The sequence below is a fragment of the Aythya fuligula genome, chromosome 3 (assembly GCF_009819795.1).
Source record: "Aythya fuligula isolate bAytFul2 chromosome 3, bAytFul2.pri, whole genome shotgun sequence".
Taxonomy (NCBI): Eukaryota; Metazoa; Chordata; class Aves; order Anseriformes; family Anatidae; genus Aythya; species Aythya fuligula.
The window spans coordinates 28,597,658-28,616,552 of NC_045561.1; the positions used below are offsets into that span (position 1 = coordinate 28,597,658).

General features: G+C 41.7%; 1 protein-coding gene across 1 annotated transcript in view; it reads left to right on the forward strand.

Moving 5' to 3' along the window:
* KIF26B (kinesin family member 26B) overlaps positions 1–18,895 on the forward strand; it is a 263,040-nt gene that overhangs the window by 49,441 nt on the left and 194,704 nt on the right. The window contains exon 2 of the mRNA XM_032183779.1: positions 13,953–14,486. Coding sequence (XP_032039670.1) covers positions 13,953–14,486 — 534 coding nt within the window. The remainder of the gene's footprint in view (positions 1–13,952; positions 14,487–18,895) is intronic.

Genomic DNA, 18,895 nt, shown 5'->3' on the forward strand with positions numbered 1-18,895 from the left:
GAAGGCACACTTCCGGTTATTAATATCAAACTGCACATAAAAATAACGTGGAAAAATAATTAAAATGATTATAATTAATTAAAATGTAGTGAGATATTTGAGTGTACATTGAAACCGTTTCCACCCATAAACTTGGGAGTATGGGTAACAAAAATATATAACAAGTAGGGCAGCCGTATGGTTTTAAAACAGTCTTGTGTAAGGATTGGGTCCTTACAGCTCCCAGTGTGCAAGGGTTTTTTTTTTTTTTTTTTTGTTCCTTATGAGACATATCTAGTGTTCTTGCTAGATTTAGCAGTGTAGTTGTCATAGGGCTTTTGTGCCTGTGTTAATCTACACATAAAAAAGAGTAAATACAAAATAATACAGAATAATGAGTGGATTGTTGTCAGTCTAGAAGTCTAGTCTTGAATGTCTCAAATTAGGTCAGCTGACCTGTCCATGGCTTCACTGATGACCAGTCACCATGGCTGATGACCACGATGATTTTTTGTCTTGGGGTGGTAGGTGCTGTTGGCCTAAAGGGCATTCTCCTGGCGAGAATGTTGCAGCCACCTTAGCAGGTTGGGAGGGTCAAATGAGTTGAACACAGCTCTGGGGTTTTATAACAGCAAGATATAACCTTGTGTTTGGCTGTTTTTCTTTGCAAGATTAAGTGGTTGCTTTTTCCAGGTGTCACTGCTGAAGTGTCCACGTTGCTCCTCTTGGTTTAAGGGCACTGGGCACCAAACTCCAGTTTGCAGATACTGCTGTAGGAGCTGGCTGCAAAGGACAAGCACGATGCTCAAGATTACCATTCTTTGTGAACCTTGCCTAAAGCCGTAGCAGTACGTTTCATTTCTTCTGATCTGCTCAGACTCCTTCTACCCTCCCACTCTTGCTCTGTGCCCATCTCAGTTTGGCTCTTCTGCTACAGTGCTGCAAATAGTGAGGTTTGGTGCTTATTCCAGAGCACCGTGTTCTTTAGTCCATGCCACATCTGCTTCAGAAAAGAACACAGCAATTTCTTTGAAGGAACTGTTCAGGTGTATGTGAATCAGGAGTAGAGATGCATGAGCAAGAGACTAATTTCAAATTTAAAGGAATAGCACCCAGACTCTGCAAAGGAAACTTTAAGGAAAGTAAGGCAATGCAGTGGTAGGAGAGCTTTCTATCTCATAACTGAAGCTGGATTTCTTTTTTCTTTCTGGATATTCAGCTTTCAGCTATTCAGACAAAAGAAATTTAAGACAGTAGAAAAGCTGTCTTGTTTTCCCCTTCCTGCACTGTTGTTCTTTCAAGAGGCTTTTCTGGAAAATGTTGACACTACTTTTTTTTTTTTTTTTCTCTTTAATTTAAATCCAGATATCAGGTTATCTGTCAGCAAATAACAAAAAGTAGATTTTTTTCATGTTTGGATAAATTCTGGACATTTGTAGGTTTCATAACTTGTTTACCTGTCAGTAGTTGCTGGAATTCTGACAAGGTGCTTCAGGAGCCCACTGGTTTTCTCTGCTTATTCTAAATCATTTTTGTATAGGGAGATATGTCCAATTTTTCTTAAACTGGGCTTGATTTCTGAACTTACAGAGCTGAATTCAGTAGAGAAGAACCTGGAGCCTGAGTTTACAGAGGGTTGCTGTCTTGAAATGATAAATTAATTGCAGGAGGTGCCTTTGGTAGGGGGATTTAATCAATGCATTTCAAGAGCAGTGCCATAGTGGCTGCACCAGTGGCTGCCTCTAGAGTTAGCAGTTTCATCCTTTCAGATGTCATTCCCATTTCCCTATCGATTATTCTGTGACTGGGTACACAAGCAGCCCTGTATTATCTGAAGTCATAAGTGTCTTTCATCTTTACAAAGGTTGGAAGTCCATTTTCCTCCCCGCTGCTTAGAGAGCTTTTCAGCTGACACCGTAACCTGATGAACATTGTATTTTGATTTGAGGCTGGGTAGTGTTACCAGGCTCTACTGGAAGCTTTTTCTTCCCCTTTTTCCCTTCTCTCTCTCTCTCTCTCTCTTTTTTTTTTTTTTTTTTTTTTTCTTTTCAGTTTTTCTTTTTCTTTCGCATGGCTCACTTGGGGACTATTTGGGAAAAGATTTGTAATCTTAGCCTTCATCAGACCACACAAGTCAAGAGGCTGATCCCCTCTTGGGCTTGTCAGCAGTCAGCTTATTGAGCACTGAACGTGAGCTGTGCTGCGAGTGGGGGAGGTATGTTTTTAGCCCACACTTGTAGATCAGTGTCACGGGGGGCCACAACACCGTGCTGTTTAGCAGCGAGGGCTCATTATGTGTCTGTCCCCTGTGGTCCCTCAGCAAGGGCTTGAGGCTTCTGTTGTCAGCGGATGCATGAGGGGAGGGGACGGGCGGGGAAGGGAGTGCTTGGCCTCCCTCGGCTCTGAATGCTTTCCTTGAGACCCTGATGAGAACGCCTTCCAACTAAGCCCTGTCACAGCCTCCACCCTCGGAATTGCTTGGGATTTTGTGAGGGTGTGGAGAATGGGATACAGGCTGTGGTGGCTGTGACAGTGTGGATGGTTTTGAACAAACCTGATAGTTCTGAACTGAAGCTATGCCTACTTTTCAGGTTTGGGTCATTCCTATTTTAATCAGTGACAATAGCAGAAGTGTTTATTAGCTATGCCCCAAAGTTTCCTTAATGTCACGTCTTACTGTGAAGGTATGTATTGCAGCAGGGCATTAACCAGCCTGGAGAAGTGCAGCGGTAAGTGTTAGGCCACGTTGCTGGTCCTGGCTCTAAGTCTCCAGAAGCAGCACTGTTCCCAGAGGACGCATCAAGGCCCACAGAATCATACTGCATGCTGTGCTGTGTAGTTACAGCATGGATAGGCTTCAAAATGGTTACAGGAATACTTGGATATCTCTTCAAGAAGGTATTTATAAACAGTGTCCCATCCCTCCACCTCCCAGGTCTGAAAATTGCTAGCAACTTAAGGGCAACGTCCTTCATCTGTGCAGGGTGGCCAGCCAAATTCCAGTGGCTAACACAGGTTACCTAACTCGTATGATGCTTTTTTATCCTTGGCAACTCTGTCCAAATAGTTGCTTTTTCAGTTGGCTTCAGATCCACGAAGGTTTCTGCTGTACCCAGACCACCAGCTGCTTGGCAGCCAAGTGACCCAGCAGCCTCTGGAGCCGTGCCCGTACCTTGTGTGGGACAGCTGTGTCAGCCTGGGCCAGTGCTGGTGTGGTGGGTGCCTTGGGAGGGAGCAGCCCAAAGCAAGTCCTTAGGTGTCTCCAAAAGCCACAGTGAGTGGAGCTGGAGCTCTGACCTTCTCACGTAAAGCTACACTCAACAGCCCCACAGCTCCCATCCTGACCACAGCTTCTTATCTGCCTCGGGCATCTTTCTGCACTCACCAGCCCCTCAGCCCCAGTCTCTGTCACCTGCCCTTGGTGCAAAGTGCCAAATCCTGTAAAACCCTTCCCCCAGCTCCACTGCAGCAGATGCAGCCAGAGTCTGCTGAACTGGAGCTGAAGCATATGCTAAAGCATACAAATTAGCATATAGTCTGCGTAGAAAATCACACAGAGTTTAATGAAATTTAGCAGGTATGTTTGTAGCATACTTCAGAGAAAAAGACTGCTTGTTGAGGGCTTGTCATAACACACATTCTACCACTTGAGCCATGTTGGCATGGTTAAAACAGTGCAGCTGCCCCAAGGCTGGAGAACAGAACAGAGCTTTGCCTCGTGCAAAGGTGGCCCATTCTCATGCTGTGAAGTGGTCGTGTCTGTAATTCTTTTCCCATTGAGAGAGCTGGCAGATTCTTGGTACTTCCATTGTTTTTTTCATGGTCTTGTTTTTTCTTCCACCTCCTCTTTGCATGCCCCGAACATTTATACCGTGCTAAACATAAGTTGATGTAGCACATGGGTGAAAACCTGCAAACAACTTTGTTCCTGAAATTATTCCCAGCTGAAAAGCTGAGGTGTGCTTTAGCTTCCTGCCCTTTATACTAAGTGGAATAAATATTCTTTCATGACTGCCCTAAAGCCCTTAGATTACTCTGACTGCATGGGGGCACTCAGCATCCTTTAAGATAAAGATTTTACTTTGTGGTGCATTTTTCTTGGTTTTAGGTTATTTTTGTGTATCTGTAATTTTGTTTATGTAGGCATAAAAATGGTATACATTTATCTAAAGTACTTTACATGAGAAATTTGTAGACTATAGGAGTCTGTTGGATCTCACTGGTGTGAGTCATCAAAAGTGATAAAATCCTAGAGAGAGAAGTATATTTACATACCCAAATTTCACTTCTAAAGAAAAATGTCTTTGATATGTTACATCTCATTTTAGGGGTTCCAGGGATCACAGGCAATAATTACAAGTTATCACATGCACACAAAAGAAATTAAGCAAAAACATAATTAGACAATTTTGATAATAAGATCATTAACATGCTCTTAATATAATTGTGTTAATGGAGATGGCTATAAATACAAAGCTATATCTGGTTAATGTCTGGTATTACATCAAAGCTGAGAAGCTTTCACATGCAAGTGTAACCCACCCTGAGATAATTTAAAACTGCTAAAATGAAATTTCAGTGCTTGCACTGGGATTTTTCTATGCTTGGTTCACATTATTGATGCTAATAACAATAATGAATAGTGTCACACACATCTAGTGTGATCAGTGTGGTATTGATTAGCCTGAACCTGGGATTAGCGGAGCACAGGGTGAAGGGGAGCAGCAGGGCTCAGAGGGCAGGGGGGACCTGCTTGGCCTGGGGGCTCTGCACACCCGTTAGCCCCAGGGAGCCAGAGGCAGGACTGCAAAAGGCTGTGCAAGACGGAGGGGAAGTGTAGGTACTGTTTTCCTGGGAGGAAAGAAGCAGGATGGTGGCGTTTTGCCCTTTCTGTGGAAAAAAGGGGGATTTCCAAGATGCTGAGTCACGGAAATGTACGTGTAGTTTCTTGGACACAATGGGAGTTTGTGAAGAATCCAAAGGCAGGACCAAGCAGGACGGCCCTTTTATGGGTGAAGGGCTTGGTGTGAGAAAGAGGTGGTAAATGCTAACAGGCCCAATACTACTGAGGGAAGGGATTTAGCAGGTGAGATTGAGGCCGTGAGAGCCTGCATGGCTAGACAGAAGGGGACATTAGCTGCCTACAGAGCAAGTGGCTGTCAGCACCTCATGTGTGGCTACTATTTAAACCAGCAGCTCACCTCAGGCCTGCTGTGCATCAAGGAGGATGTTCCAAACAGGTGCTGTCAAACCTCAGAGCAAATAACAGGATGCTCTTGTGCAACTTCTTTGCACCTAAAATGCAGCACAAGTCTTTTGGGAAAGCAGAGCAGGGTACAACACATTAACAGAGATGTGATTCTCTGCCTGGGTCAGCAATTCTGAATCTTTGCTGATCCCATCAACTAGCCCTTCAAATTATTTTTATCAGAAATCAGTTTGAAAAAATATATATTCTTCCATAGATCATTCCGCTGCTTCCCCCCCCCCCCCCCCCCCCTTATTTCTCACCATCAGCTTCAAGTCGGTATCTCATCTTCTCCCTCTGTAACCTCAGGGGTTGCACAGTGATCCTGGGACTATTCTCCGTGGTCTTAACCAGCCCTCTAGATTTCACAGTGCTCACTTCATCCTGGGTCCATTCATGTGAAGGAAATAGCTCCTGAACGAGGCATGTAACAGCTCTGCAGATGCTGAGGTATATGCTCTTTAGTTCAGTTGGAATAAAAAGCTGGTAAAAATCTCCAATCAGTGCTAGTTTGAGATATGACTGCTGCTGAGTGATAAGAGCAGGTCTGTGTGCAGCTTGGAACTTGCCACATATGCAAGGATTTGAGAATCAGTGCAGAAGGGAGACTTGCTCCTATTTCTAAATTACGTGTTTTTAACAACGTTATCTATCTAATGCAAACTGAAAACACAGTGAAGAAGCAAATATATTTCAAATTTTCATGTGTCTCTGACTGTGAAGTTGCACGGAGAGACTTCATTATTACTGCAAAGTGGATATTGTCTTTGTGATATACCTTCCCAGAGGTCAGGAAGAAAATGTTGTTTCCTAGCTGGCACACAGATGAGCTCCATCTGATTTGAATAAAGTGGGCAGGATTTTACTTTTACTTGCAGTTTTGCTAAGATTAAGATTAGTTGGGTTGTCTGGTGTTCTCGTATTCAAGGACATGAAACAAAGTCAATTTAATTTAAAGTGTGAATTTAAGATGGCTTTGTTAAATTGCAGTAAAACTCTGCATATAGGGACTCTTCAGGTTTTAACAGACCGTAATAAGTGTTGCACTAAGGCTTGCGATGTGCTGTGTCTAGTCAATTCATACCCTTGACCTTCCCAGCTCCTCACCAGTCAAGCTGGGAAGGAGGGTAGAAATCCGATAGCAGCAGCAAAGAAAAGATCCTGAATGAGTGTTGTTTGAGGAGAGCATATCCAAGATGAAGAGTTAGCTCAGGTCAGAATCTCTGCATGAAATACAGATAAACGCAGGTAGAATTTTATTCATACAGCTTTTTGGAACAAAGAAAACCAAGTAGAGAAAGGAAGATCAGACGTGCAAAAGCAAATCTCTTTACCCATTATAAAATAACCTCTGTTAGTCTATTGGTATTTTTTTTTTCTGCAGAACAGTGATCTTAGTTAATATGCCTGCTCTGTGAAGATACTTATGTTTCTTCATATGGAGAGAAAAGCTCACAAGTGAGCGTGCAGGAATGGTTTTCAAAAACAGGACACAAAAGTAAGCTGAATAGGACAGAATCTTTTTGATTTTCTGATGCACGTCAGTTGTAGATGTGCTGAAGCTGAAAAGATTTGATAAAGTTACATTCTGAATAGCTCTTCTGAGAATGAGAGGGCCATGAAATAAACAATAATTCTGCTAATGACTGTTTGCTTAAAATAAAAGGAATATGATTCTTGTGTTTGAATAGCACTTACAAGAGATTTCAGCTTGCTGCAAATCCATTTATAAATCATGAGTACAGTAAGTATGTAGGTGTCACAGATAGTGTCCTGACCTTCACACTTGTGATGTTTAGTTACCATTCTTCAGGTATGACACCTATTTGAGAAATCACAGGTTACAACGTCAATACTTGCTCAGTGCTGGCATTCATCAAAGGACTGCAGTGTTCTTCTCACAGGAAAAGCGAGCTAAGCTTTGAAAATCTGGAGTTGTTTTATAAGAATAATTTCTCCTGTAGCCTGGTTACTTAGAGGTTCATGTGATCTGTTTATTCAGTGCTTACCAAAGCTTGGAATAATGGGAAGATTTGAAAAGATCAAAGAAAAACTAATGTTATTCCAGTATTTTAACAGGTCTGGCCCATGTAGTTATAGGTCAGTCATGCTTCGTGCTTATCCCAGATGGGTTTGAAAGGGTGGGTACAGGATGCCAACAAGAGCAGTATCTTTGTGAATGGCATTCGGAAGGTTTTTGTGGATAAAAAAAAATAAAAAATATATATTTGCCACCCTGGTGAGGAATGAGGCCAGACATCTGGATGATAAAGCTAGCAGTTTGTAGGCTCTAGAAAGCATCTCATTCTAGCAATAGCTAGGTCAAATTTGAGGCTGGCAACCAGTTTATTGAAAAAGCAACTATAGCAAGTGAGTTCTGTGGGGTGACTGGAAACTTGAGCAAAAATACATCTGTGGTACATCTAGGTTTGGTACATGGCACAAGACTGCTTACAGCAGTGACACAGAAAAGTACTGGGGGGCCAAGGTGAGTAATCGGTTGAACACAAGCTCATAGTGTGCTCTGGCAGCTAGGAAAGCAAATGCAATCTGTCAGCATTTGGGCAGGAACTCACCGGGCTGGAAGGAGAGACTAGGCCCACTGCTTTTTCCAGCACAAGTGAAGAGGCCGGTGCTGCTTTGTGTTTGTTCTTTGTGCTACAGAAAGGCAGCTGACAATTTCTACCCTTTTGGCAAGGGCTGAGTTGGTCTACCATGTAGCTACAGAAGAAATATCCTTCCAGGACACCCTCTGCATGCTCTGGTCACAGATTCAGGTCTGGGCTGCAGAGCCCCAGACAGCTGAACAGCAGAGCTCATTGGGCAAGGCTTGGATTTGCACCATTGAGCGTATATTTAGATTTTCCTGCTGCTATTCCATCTCTTCTTCCCAACCCAATTAAAAATCTGGCTGCTGTCTAACTATCAAATGCGAACACAAACACCTGTGTGCCAGATGTGTGCAGCTGTAAGGCTGTCAGTGCTGATCCATCATCAGAGCCATAAGCTGATCCATTCGGCAATTAGAAAACACTTCTTGCCCCTTCTTCTGTTCCTCCTCCCCCTTTTTAATCCATCTATTTTTTCCAGTGTTTTCTCTCCCCTGCTTCCTGCTGCGGCAAGTTTCTGAGAGGGAGTCTCTCTCAGACTTTATCTGTCTCTTTCAGATAGGAAGACGAAGAGCCTAAACCGAGGGAGTGCATTTCTCTGGCTGCAGAGTGGCTGGTTTGTACTGACAAATGTTAAATTATTAAAGTCCAAATGTCAGTAGTATCTGCCAGCTCAAGAAAAACTCCTTGAAACTCTTGTGAGGGCTATACTATACCAGAGAGGATCATGATATGATTCCCCCCCCTCCCCTGCTCTATGAAAAAATTGCTCCTACATCCCACAGATGTATTCTGGAGATGCTCATTGTAAGGCAAGGAGCATTCTTGTGGCCTCTGTGAAAGTGAAGGCTCACATCGTCAGCAGAAAGCAAATTCTGAAGCTTGAGAGACAAAAATGGTATTAGCTAAAGAGGTGGGTTATGGTAACACCATGAAAGTTTTTACTGCAGTCGATGAGAGAGTCTCTCTGCAAGGGCTTGTTGGAAACAGGGTCATATAAAAAGCCTCTTCCTTTACTCCCTTTCTCTTCCCTTACAGCCCTTGTCTCACCTTTTGTCCTCCTTACAGTCTTCCAGTCCAGGATTCCTCCCTTCTCTGCCCCCTTCTGCTCTCTCTGCCGTCTTCCCAGTGTGCACTAACAATGCTTGCAGGGGGATGCTCCAGCTGGGGAGAGGAGAGGGTTCCGAATGACAAGAGGGAAATATGTTCTCCTTTTCTAGCAAAGGAGCTGAGATGTGCAGAGCAAAAGAAAAAGGGAGGCCATTGCACTGCCCTGTTGGTCTTCCTCATGTACAACTTCTGCTTTTACTCAGCAAAGGCTGCTTGTGCTAGCAGAGATCCTGTCACCTTAGATAATTCAGATGGTTCAGTCTTTACTTAGCAAACCAACTGGTTTTTATCTGAAGGCTCCCAGCCAGTCTGGTGATACAGTCCTACTAATTTATAGTCATGGTCTCTCTCCTGTCATCCTTATTTGAGGAAAAACTCCCACTGACTGAGGCTTATTTGAACATGCTTTTGCTTTAACAGAAGTGGTGCCATTGTAACAGTGAGAAGCTTTTTTTCAACTGCTGGGGCTCTGGAATGCTGAAAACAGCAGATCTCTGAAATGTAGCCTCGAAGATGATAGGATATGTTTAAGTTAGGATGCAGAGTCACTTGGAAAATAGCCCAAGTGCCTCTGGAAAGTAAATTTACAAGTATAATCTTTTTATTAGGTTAGAAAGTGAGCCCTCAAGAGAGAAAAGACAACAGAAAAAGCTGACTTTATTTATTTATTTTTTAAACAGAGACCAACCGTGGACTAGCCTGATTGTGTTTAGAGCAGAGATGTTTGCACAGTCATGGAAAAACATGTGTTTTTTATCAGGGTTAAGGCTTCCCTCCTACTTACATTTCTTAATTAGTTCTTTTACTCCCTGCCTGTGGAGAATGCGAATCTGGAAAACACCCTTTCCAGGGCAGAGCTTTGATTGTTGTGTTCCCCTTATTTCTCCCCTCTCCTTGTGTGATGGATTACACACCAGCAGTCATTGCTGCCTGGACCCTCTCAGAAACAAGAGAAATCCATGAGTTTTTTGTGAGCATCTCCAAGCAGAGGCTGACCTCTGTGATCTAGCTGGTGTTGACTGCTTTGTTCTTCCCTGAAGAGCAATGAATAATACTGGTGTTGAAAACCAAAATTTGATAAGCAGGTCTTGAGATCCGTTGTAAAGTTGAGTTTTCTCTGAGGTAACAACATAGGATTGGCTACAGTTGGCAGAACAAAATTTAAGATTTCATGCACAACTGCATGCCCTATATTACTGTTGACCTTCTTGGTTTGTGAAACAAGTAGCAGGCATATGAAACATTTGCTTATGAACCTCGGATCAGCTGGGTGCCATGTAACATGAAAGTGCAAATTGCTCATCCTATTTTTGGCCTGCTCCTCTCTGCACCAGTTGAGCTCTGTCTGCTTGTGTCCTGTCTCCTTTTGAGCTTCGTGTGGGTGTGTGTGTGAAGCACTGTCCTTCATGCTAAAAGTGTTTGCTTTCTCTGTAGAGGGAGATGGGCACCATGCTGGGTAGCAGGAAGGAAAGAATTGCTCTTCCTGGTTTGCTTTCCAGTGATGGAGTTGCAATGTCATGAAAATTGTAGAGCAAGGTACAGCTTTATGAAGGCAGACAAAGAGAGGATGCTTCTGCATTACCTTACATGATCTACAGTTGTGCTGTCCCCCCTCCTCCATGAGGTCAAGGCTGCATTTACCCTGTTACAGCTGTGAACTTCAATGTTTTTTAACCAGTGCTTGCGTAATGGGTAAAGCACGAATTCCTCAGCATCCCTGTCTATGATGGCTCTAAAAAGCAAAACTTCCTTAACTCTACTGTATTTCCAACGTGGCTTTATAATTCAGGACCAAAGAGGAGGGATAAATTAATAGATGGCCAGAGTAGAGACGATGAACAACCAAGCATAGCTGGCATTGGTCTTTACTTGAGCTTGAAAACTCAATGTGAAAATGCTCCTTACAGACAAGTTCAGTTCAGTACTCTGTTTAGTTCAGTGCTTGCCTTGTGCATTTTTGCTGTGGTCCATGTTGTGACTGATCTCCTGAAGCTTTCAGACCTCTTACACGTCTTCATGTGTTTATTCTAGGAATAGGAGTTTATAGTAATGCTGTTTATACTAAAGATGGGTGAACCATTAGAGCAATAAGAGAAACCATCATGAACCTTTGCCCTGAACTCAAACCAAACTCTTATGTGACTTTTAAAGTTCTGTTTCAATTTCAGTGTCACTGTACTTTGTTCTGTCAGGCCTGGAAATGAGTGCCAAAATATAAATGGTATTTCCAGTGTCAACCTCAGATTTCACAAGCAAATCTGCTCTCATGACAGTGTGTATGGGGTTTCTGAGACCTCACAGGTTTTAGTAGTGAGCATAACCTTTCCAACTCCTGCTGCTCAGTGCAGCTAACACAAACCACATATTCATGGGGTTTGCCCGTCACTATTTCATACAGACCTATGGGACAAGATCCTGTTTATTGAACTAATAGGCATTCTGTAGGGAAATGTGTGCAGATGATTGCTTGCAGATGAAATAATGAAACTTACTGTCATGTAGCTGCATTGCCCTGTTATTCAAACAAGGGTGCTGTGACTGTCCAGCCTTGACCTTCTCCTAGATGTGTTGCAAGTCTGTCCACTAATTCTTCTGCGAAATTACGCTGTAGCTGCCCAGTGCAGAATAACAAAGTAAATGGGCTCTAGCATTTTTTGTTGCTGTTGAGAACAGACTATGACTAACTTTTCTGGAACCTGTGTTTCTCCAAATTTATTCGCTATCCTGTAGGATTTTGTTTCATATCCTAGACCTGGATCCAGTTTTGAGCTATCCACGGAGGGGAGTCTGATAGATAAGTAGGGCCAGTTGTAACAGTAATCAATTCAGGTGGTGTCTGTTTTATTCCTTTCTACTCCCAAGGAGGAACAGTATTCCTTCCTCTCTCTCTGTTTATTGTTGTATCAGAGAATGATCTGATGTTTGTTTTAACACTGAGATGAAGCTGAATTCACTGCTGTCCAGCACTCCTTAAAGCTGGTGTGCTACTTGAATATTTATATCATACTGACATTTGCTTACTTTAAGAGAAGGCTTTATTTCCTTGGAATATTTATCATAGTATCCAGGAATTTCCATGTTAAACTGCTGCTGGATCTGAATGCTGTGTATAAGTACCTGGGTTCGAGCCCAGTTGCCTAAGGGAAGTTAACTTTCAAAGAACAACCACCAGCTCTGTGGCATTAGCTAGCTGCAGGAAGAGCTGGCGAGGATTTTTCCTGGACTGACATTGAGCAGCCTGGAGAGAAGACTCACACCTCACTTCAGCTGTATGGATGGCTTTGTCTAGTGCATTAGGGGAACAGTAGAGTCCTCTCCCTGCGTACCTGGCATCATGGGTGGGGTGCCTGTATCTGATGTGATCTGTTGACCTAGTTGTGGTCTTGGATGGAAAATAGGATTTGACATCTTTTGCTTCCTGTTTTTTCCCCCTGATTTCCATCAGCCACTTTCCTGAAGGTTAAGGGGGGAGGGCTGATGCAGGATCCAGTTCCTGCCTCCCTGACACACTTTGATGTTCTGACCCCCTTTGTGCATGGAATAGAAATGACCAGTTTGAGGCTTGATCACATCTCAGCCTCCTGTTGTTTCCCATCAGCTTATATGGCTCTCTTGGGCTTCTGGGGCTAGAACTGCTCTTTTGCTGCTGTGCATAAAGAGGCACCATGATTTATGAATCAATTAATCACTGCATGCTGAGGAGCTGTTCACGGTAGTTAAACAGTGAAAATAAAATGCTTGAGTATATAATAAAGATGGATCATAATGAATGTGACCCTTTACCGATGAATTTTCTCCCTCCTTATACAATACCCGCTACTCATTTTTTCCCAGTGCAGCTAAACTATCAAGACATGAAATCTGTCCATCTTTGATGGCATGGGGCTGATCAAATTACTTGATAAGGGTGGTCTCTATTTTTGGATTTTTTTTATTTCTACTTTTCCAGTTTGATTTCATTTTCCTGCTGAAGCTGATAAAGTCTCAAAGAAAAAGAAGAAAAAATAGATTCTGATGCTACTGCATGTAAATCTTTTTAATAATTAGAACAAAATCCACCAATAAGTCCCCAAAACTTAAGGAGGGGAAGCCTGGCCTGTAAAAGTGCTAAAATATTGTGTGAAATTTCCATAACCAGTCACTTGAGTATAAAGCTCTTTTTCCTCACCTACCTTATCATATATGTATATATATACATATATGCACAGAATATATACATATTCTCCACCACTTCCAGCACTGCTAGTCTAGAACTCCTGTTTTTTGCATGTAAAGAGAGAACCTCAGATGAGTGCATTAGAAATGTTAGTTTCCATCACGTAGTTGTCATGGTTTGTTCTGCATAACAAACATCATTGCTCTGCATTTTTAAGACCACACAATACTGCATAATCACAACTTGCTGAAGCACTTGTTGTGCAGTTTGGGCCAGCATTGTAGTCAGATTGGGGTGGCTCCACAGAGAGCACCACTGCCATTGAAAACTCTACCTAAAAGGTAAAGATATGAGGTAGGCAGTTTTAAATCATACACGGTTTTGTCTCAAAAATACACTTTCCAAGGAGAAAATTGTTCGCTACAAATGATGAGTAGATAGCGAACCTTGCTATAAGCCCATTGATTTTAGGGGAGTTGCCCTTGATCTCACCTGTGTAACTAGAAGTAGATTTCATTCAAGTCAGAAATTAGGTGCAGTGGTGTGTGTGAAGCAGGTTAATTCATTCTCCCTGCCATGCATTCAAGCTTGCATTGGAATTACAACATTCGTCATTTATCAGTAAAAGTAAAATATTTTTTTTCTTTCTTACATGATCCAGTTTCTCATTTTTGTTTAACTCTGCTGCTGGCATGTGTTGACTGTATCTAATGGCTTTTGTTTGCATTCTAAGCTTATCTCCTAAATTGGCTTTTGAAATGCACAATCAGCAGTAATAATGTTTCACTGTGGTGACAGTGGTTAAATATTTCTCTCCTGTCCCCCTCTCCCTTCTCTCTTTGCTCTTTAGGACCCGTGTTTCTCTTCAGTGATTCATGACAAGCTCCAAGTTCCCAATACCATTCGGAAGGCATGGAACGAGAAGGACAACAGATGCGATGTTTGTGCCACACACCTGAACCAGCTGAAGCAAGAGGCCATTCAGATGGTGCTGACCTTAGAGCAGGCTGCCAACTCAGAACATTACGATGCCTCGCCAGGATCTCCCCCACCCCTCTCCAACATCCCCACGTTAGTGGGTTCCCGGCACATGGGCAGCTTGCAGCCCAGGGACTGGGCATACATGCCTGCTCCTTATGCTACGTCTAATTATACAGGCTTTGTCACCAACAAACACAGTGGAAAACCCAACAGTCTAGGAATTGTCAATGGGGTGGAGAAGAAAAATGGCTCTCCTGGACACCAAGCCAAGGTCAGCTTTCAAATGGCCACCAGCCCCAGCAATGGTAACGTTCTTAATTCTGTGGCTATCCAGGCTCATCAGTACCTTGACGGCACCTGGTCTTTGTCAAGAACAAATGGTGTTACTCTATACCCCTACCAAGTAAGTAATTTAAGATAATAAAATGCGTTCCTTTCTTTTTTCTTTCCCCCCTCCCCTGCCTTTTTTTTTCCCCCTCATCCAAGCTTGCAGGGGCATGCGGACACTGCTTGTTCCTGTTGGGGAGAAGTAGAGCCAATCACATAGTGAGGACCAGAAAAAAGGAGTGCTACAAATTCTCTTTTCCTTGGTAGGGAATTGAGTTGGGGGGAAGACACAGATCACAACCAGTGTTAATAAAAACACCTTTTATTAATGCAGCTGTTATTAATAATAGAACCAAGCTGTTGTTACTAGCTGATAATTAGCCACATTGTCCATTTATTCCTTCATACAGTTCACACAAACTCATTCACTCCCTCATAATACTTGGTTAGAGCAACAACTGGGAGGTCAACCACATTTGTCTATTCACAAGTGGAAAACAGCACTGATGTACCAATAAATTTTGGCTGGGTATTTGTGAAGTTTCCAGAGGGTCTTTTGGTTCATTGGGGCGTATATGATCCTATAGTCCTTGTTGAGCAGCCACCAGCTGTGTTGATGTGCCCGAAGTTACAGGTTCCTATTGATGCTAGTGTGTGCTGGTGTCCTTCTGCACATTAAACTGATTCTTAGTGTTCTGATTTGTATTAATTCTCATGGATTCAGAAGGATCAGTAATCTCCAGAGTTGAGCAGTTTGGGGCTTATTTCCATATACTTTCAGTAGTTTTTTTCCTCCTTTTTGGAGGGCTGACTTTTGGTAACCGTACACACTCATAGGTAGCTGTAGAACCCATTCGCATTAACTTGTGCAGAAGGAGAAGGCAGGCTTTCGAAAGCACTTGCTTTTGCAGGTAGTGAGATTTTTAGAGTGCCCAAGCTCTTGCATATTGCAATACAAGCCTATTCTTTCTGAATTCTCCCATCTATCCCTATTGGCTTCCTTAGGCACATGAATCTTTGGAAGTTGGTCTTTCTACTAAGTTATGAACAGATTGCAAGATACATCCCTACATTAATATTTAACATTTTTTGGTATGAGTGACTGGTATTATAGCCAGAAAAAAAAAACAAACACACAACCCACAATGTTATTCATAAGCAGTAAGATATAGCCATGCACCAAAGAAGAGTTGGTAAAACTAGAAGTGAATTACAGTTATTTTATCTGGAAAATATGTGACTGTTTTGTTGTGGATCTATCCTCTAGTGAACCTGAGTCACATTTGGGCAGATCACTATGTGATGATAGTTTGATCTAAGACAAAAGCATTTGATGTAAGAAAAGAACTAAACAAAGAACTCATATTAAGAAAACTGAATTATTATTTGTATTAGGAAAATTGGTTCAGTCTCATTGCTTTCACAATTGTTTAGCTCATCTTTTACGAAAATGTCTTTTGTTTACTTTTTAATAATGTTCATGGTTCCTAGGCAGTTCATTTTGTCTTAAAAATATTCACTAAGGAGAATCTATTACTCAAAACTTTCCAGTCTGATCCTGTTCAGCTGCAGTTACCATAAGGACTGCTGTTCCCTGCCATTTTCCTCTCCTTTTGCTAACCTGGAAATAGGAAAGGTAGTGGCTGGAATCTGCTAACAGATTCAACACCTCCTTTCCTGCAAAACAAACAAACAAAAAACCACACACAAAAAAAAACCTACCATCCTACAGATGCTGGTCCGTAATGAACTGTTTGTTGATAGTAAGTTTTATAGTCTCTTTACAACCTTCAAATGTTGAAATTCTCGCTTTACTTAGAGGGTCACAGTTAATTGTCCAGTCAGGGAATAACGATGATAGCTTTTGTCTTTAAGCACTTTAAAAGGATTTTAGTGTTTGGTTGTGTAGTATCTGTATCAGACTGGAAATTAATCAAGTAAGAAGAATAACTTTGATTAGTGATCTCTGCAACTTGAGATGAGATGCAAGCTTTGCTTCTTCTGCTTTAATGTACAGAAAACAATGTTGCTGTATATTTTTCAGAACATTCTCGATCTCTCTACCCCATATACATATAATTTTCATTATGTACTTACTGTTAGAGTTACAAAACCCTGCTGGGGAAGAGCATTCGGAAGATGAATCTGTTATCCCATCTTAATTAGAACTCTGATTTTCATGATTTTGGGGAAAAAAAAGAAACAGGCACTAGTTACTTACTTGCAAACGTCTATTAATTAATTTTTCTTTCCTTCCCTTAAGAATAGATTAAGAATAGAAGCCTCACTGTGTATTAGCTTAGAGGAATAGGAAAGAAGTAAAAGAATTTCTTGGGATGGAAACCTTGTACTTCACACAGAGTTATAGTACCCTTCTACATTATAACTTTGTCAGACTGATGTCAGTCTCATCACTCTAGACTTAATGGCGCCTGTTTGTAGACCCCTCCCACTGTAAATTAGCTTTTGTTAGACACTCTTAGATAACTTGACAGCAATGGTAGAGTACCTTGAAGTGTGACTGTATTTTCTTACTGAAGTATCACCAAAAAAAAAAAAAAAAAACCACCACATTATTCTGGAAGAGACACACCATAGCTCAGAATAGACTCATGGTAATTTTAGACACTAAAAAATATTCCTGCTATTGTAATTTCTAGGATATTGATGCCTTCTTAGGATCTTCCCCTCCAGACTGCCTTCAATAGCACCTTGTTGTGGGGAATGAATTACAGCTTTTATTTGAGTTCTGCTGAAATAAACAAAAAGTGTTGTGATATTGTAGGGCTCAGCTGCTGCAATAGTGTAGGGCAAGTCTTAAATAACACCCTACTATTCAAACAGTTCTGCAGAAAAAGCAGTTGGTATCAGGAGTAAGTAAAACAAATGCAAATTTATATACTACCAAATTTAGTAATTTAGTATATGTCTACAGCCAGAAAAAATAGAAGTAATGATGTCTTTAACTGGAGTTGTATGTTAGACATAAAAGAACCTCTCTACTGATACAGACAGTTCAAATAAATTTCGTGGAGGCATTATGGGAACTCACCGATGGAACCTCCAAAGAGTAAGTCAGAGAATTATCTGCTAAGTAGTGCTTAGACAAAATTGTCCCTACCTGGAGATTAGGAGATGGAGTACGTGACCCCATCTGTCCTCACCATCCCTGTTTTATATCATTCTGTGTTTAGCCACTCTTTGAGTAGACAGAAACAAAGATCTGGTTCCAAAACCCTGTGATCTGCCCTAGGCTTGGCTCACAAATGAACAGCTGATGCTGTTTTCTGTAAGGAGATGAATCAAATTTTGCTGGTAAGCAGCCCTCTTGTGAGACAAGGAATCAGAGGCAGGGAAAGGGAACTGATTAATCTCAAAACGTATGGCCCATTAAGACCCTCCTATGAACACGGGAATGCTGAAATGCTTACTTGAAGAGGGTAATTGTGATCCCTTTCTGATGATTACATATTGGAGAATACCAGCTGAAATTCAGTAGAATTGAATAGAGTCTGAAAATTGTGCTCTTTCAGTCACCAGCAGGTAGCATTTTTATGCATGCCCTCGGGATCAGACTGTGTTTTAACACTTGCAAAGGCTTCTGTTGATCTCTCTATCACTCAAAGGAATTTCAGTCCTTGCTTGCTCAGAGAAAACCCTTGGAATTGGTCAGGTTTTTACTTGGGAAGGCCTGTAACTGTATGTGCAGCTGTTAATGTGAATTACAGGATATCACAGTGTCAGCACACCTATGTTACGTACCAGTTGTCACAAAATGCTTTTAAAGAACAAGAAATCGTTGAGCTATTGTAGGAGCTGCAAAGTCCAAATACCTTAATGAGATGACTGCTTCTACTAAGTTTATACAAAATGTGATACCAAATTAAATGCGTAATGTTTTTAGTACTTACTATCCAAAGCTGCTAAAATATCTGAAACAAAACCACCACATTAATGAGCATGAGATAGATTTGAGTCCGTAGTAGTTCAGGCTGATGTAGGGTTAGCTTTCAAAGGGAAATGAGTGGAAAATAGGCGACTGGATTAAGGTGGTTACAATAAAACACTTTGGAGTAAAATTCACCACTATTAGGAGTAGTTGTTCCTAAATGATCAGCATAGTTCTCCTGTTCTAGTATGCCTCTAAACCAAAAGGATGGTATAAACTGCTGAACATAAAATGGTGGGCATTTCCTTGGTGCATGGACCACCTCTGGTTAACTTCCTGAATCTGCAAAAGAATCTTTTAGTGTATCTAAATTTTAAGTAGGTTGTTTAAAAACAAAACAAGATTAACACAGCATGGTTTGCAGATCCGAGTGACAGAAAGGTAAGAGAAAAAGCAGAGAACTGGGAAAGGCCAGTTCCTCCAGGAATAATGTGGGCTGTGAAAGGGAAGAATAGGGAGGAGAAAACCTGGCTGTTGATGTGGATAGGGTGAGTACCTCCTGCTTCAGACCTTGAGATTGTGAAGTTTGAATTAGG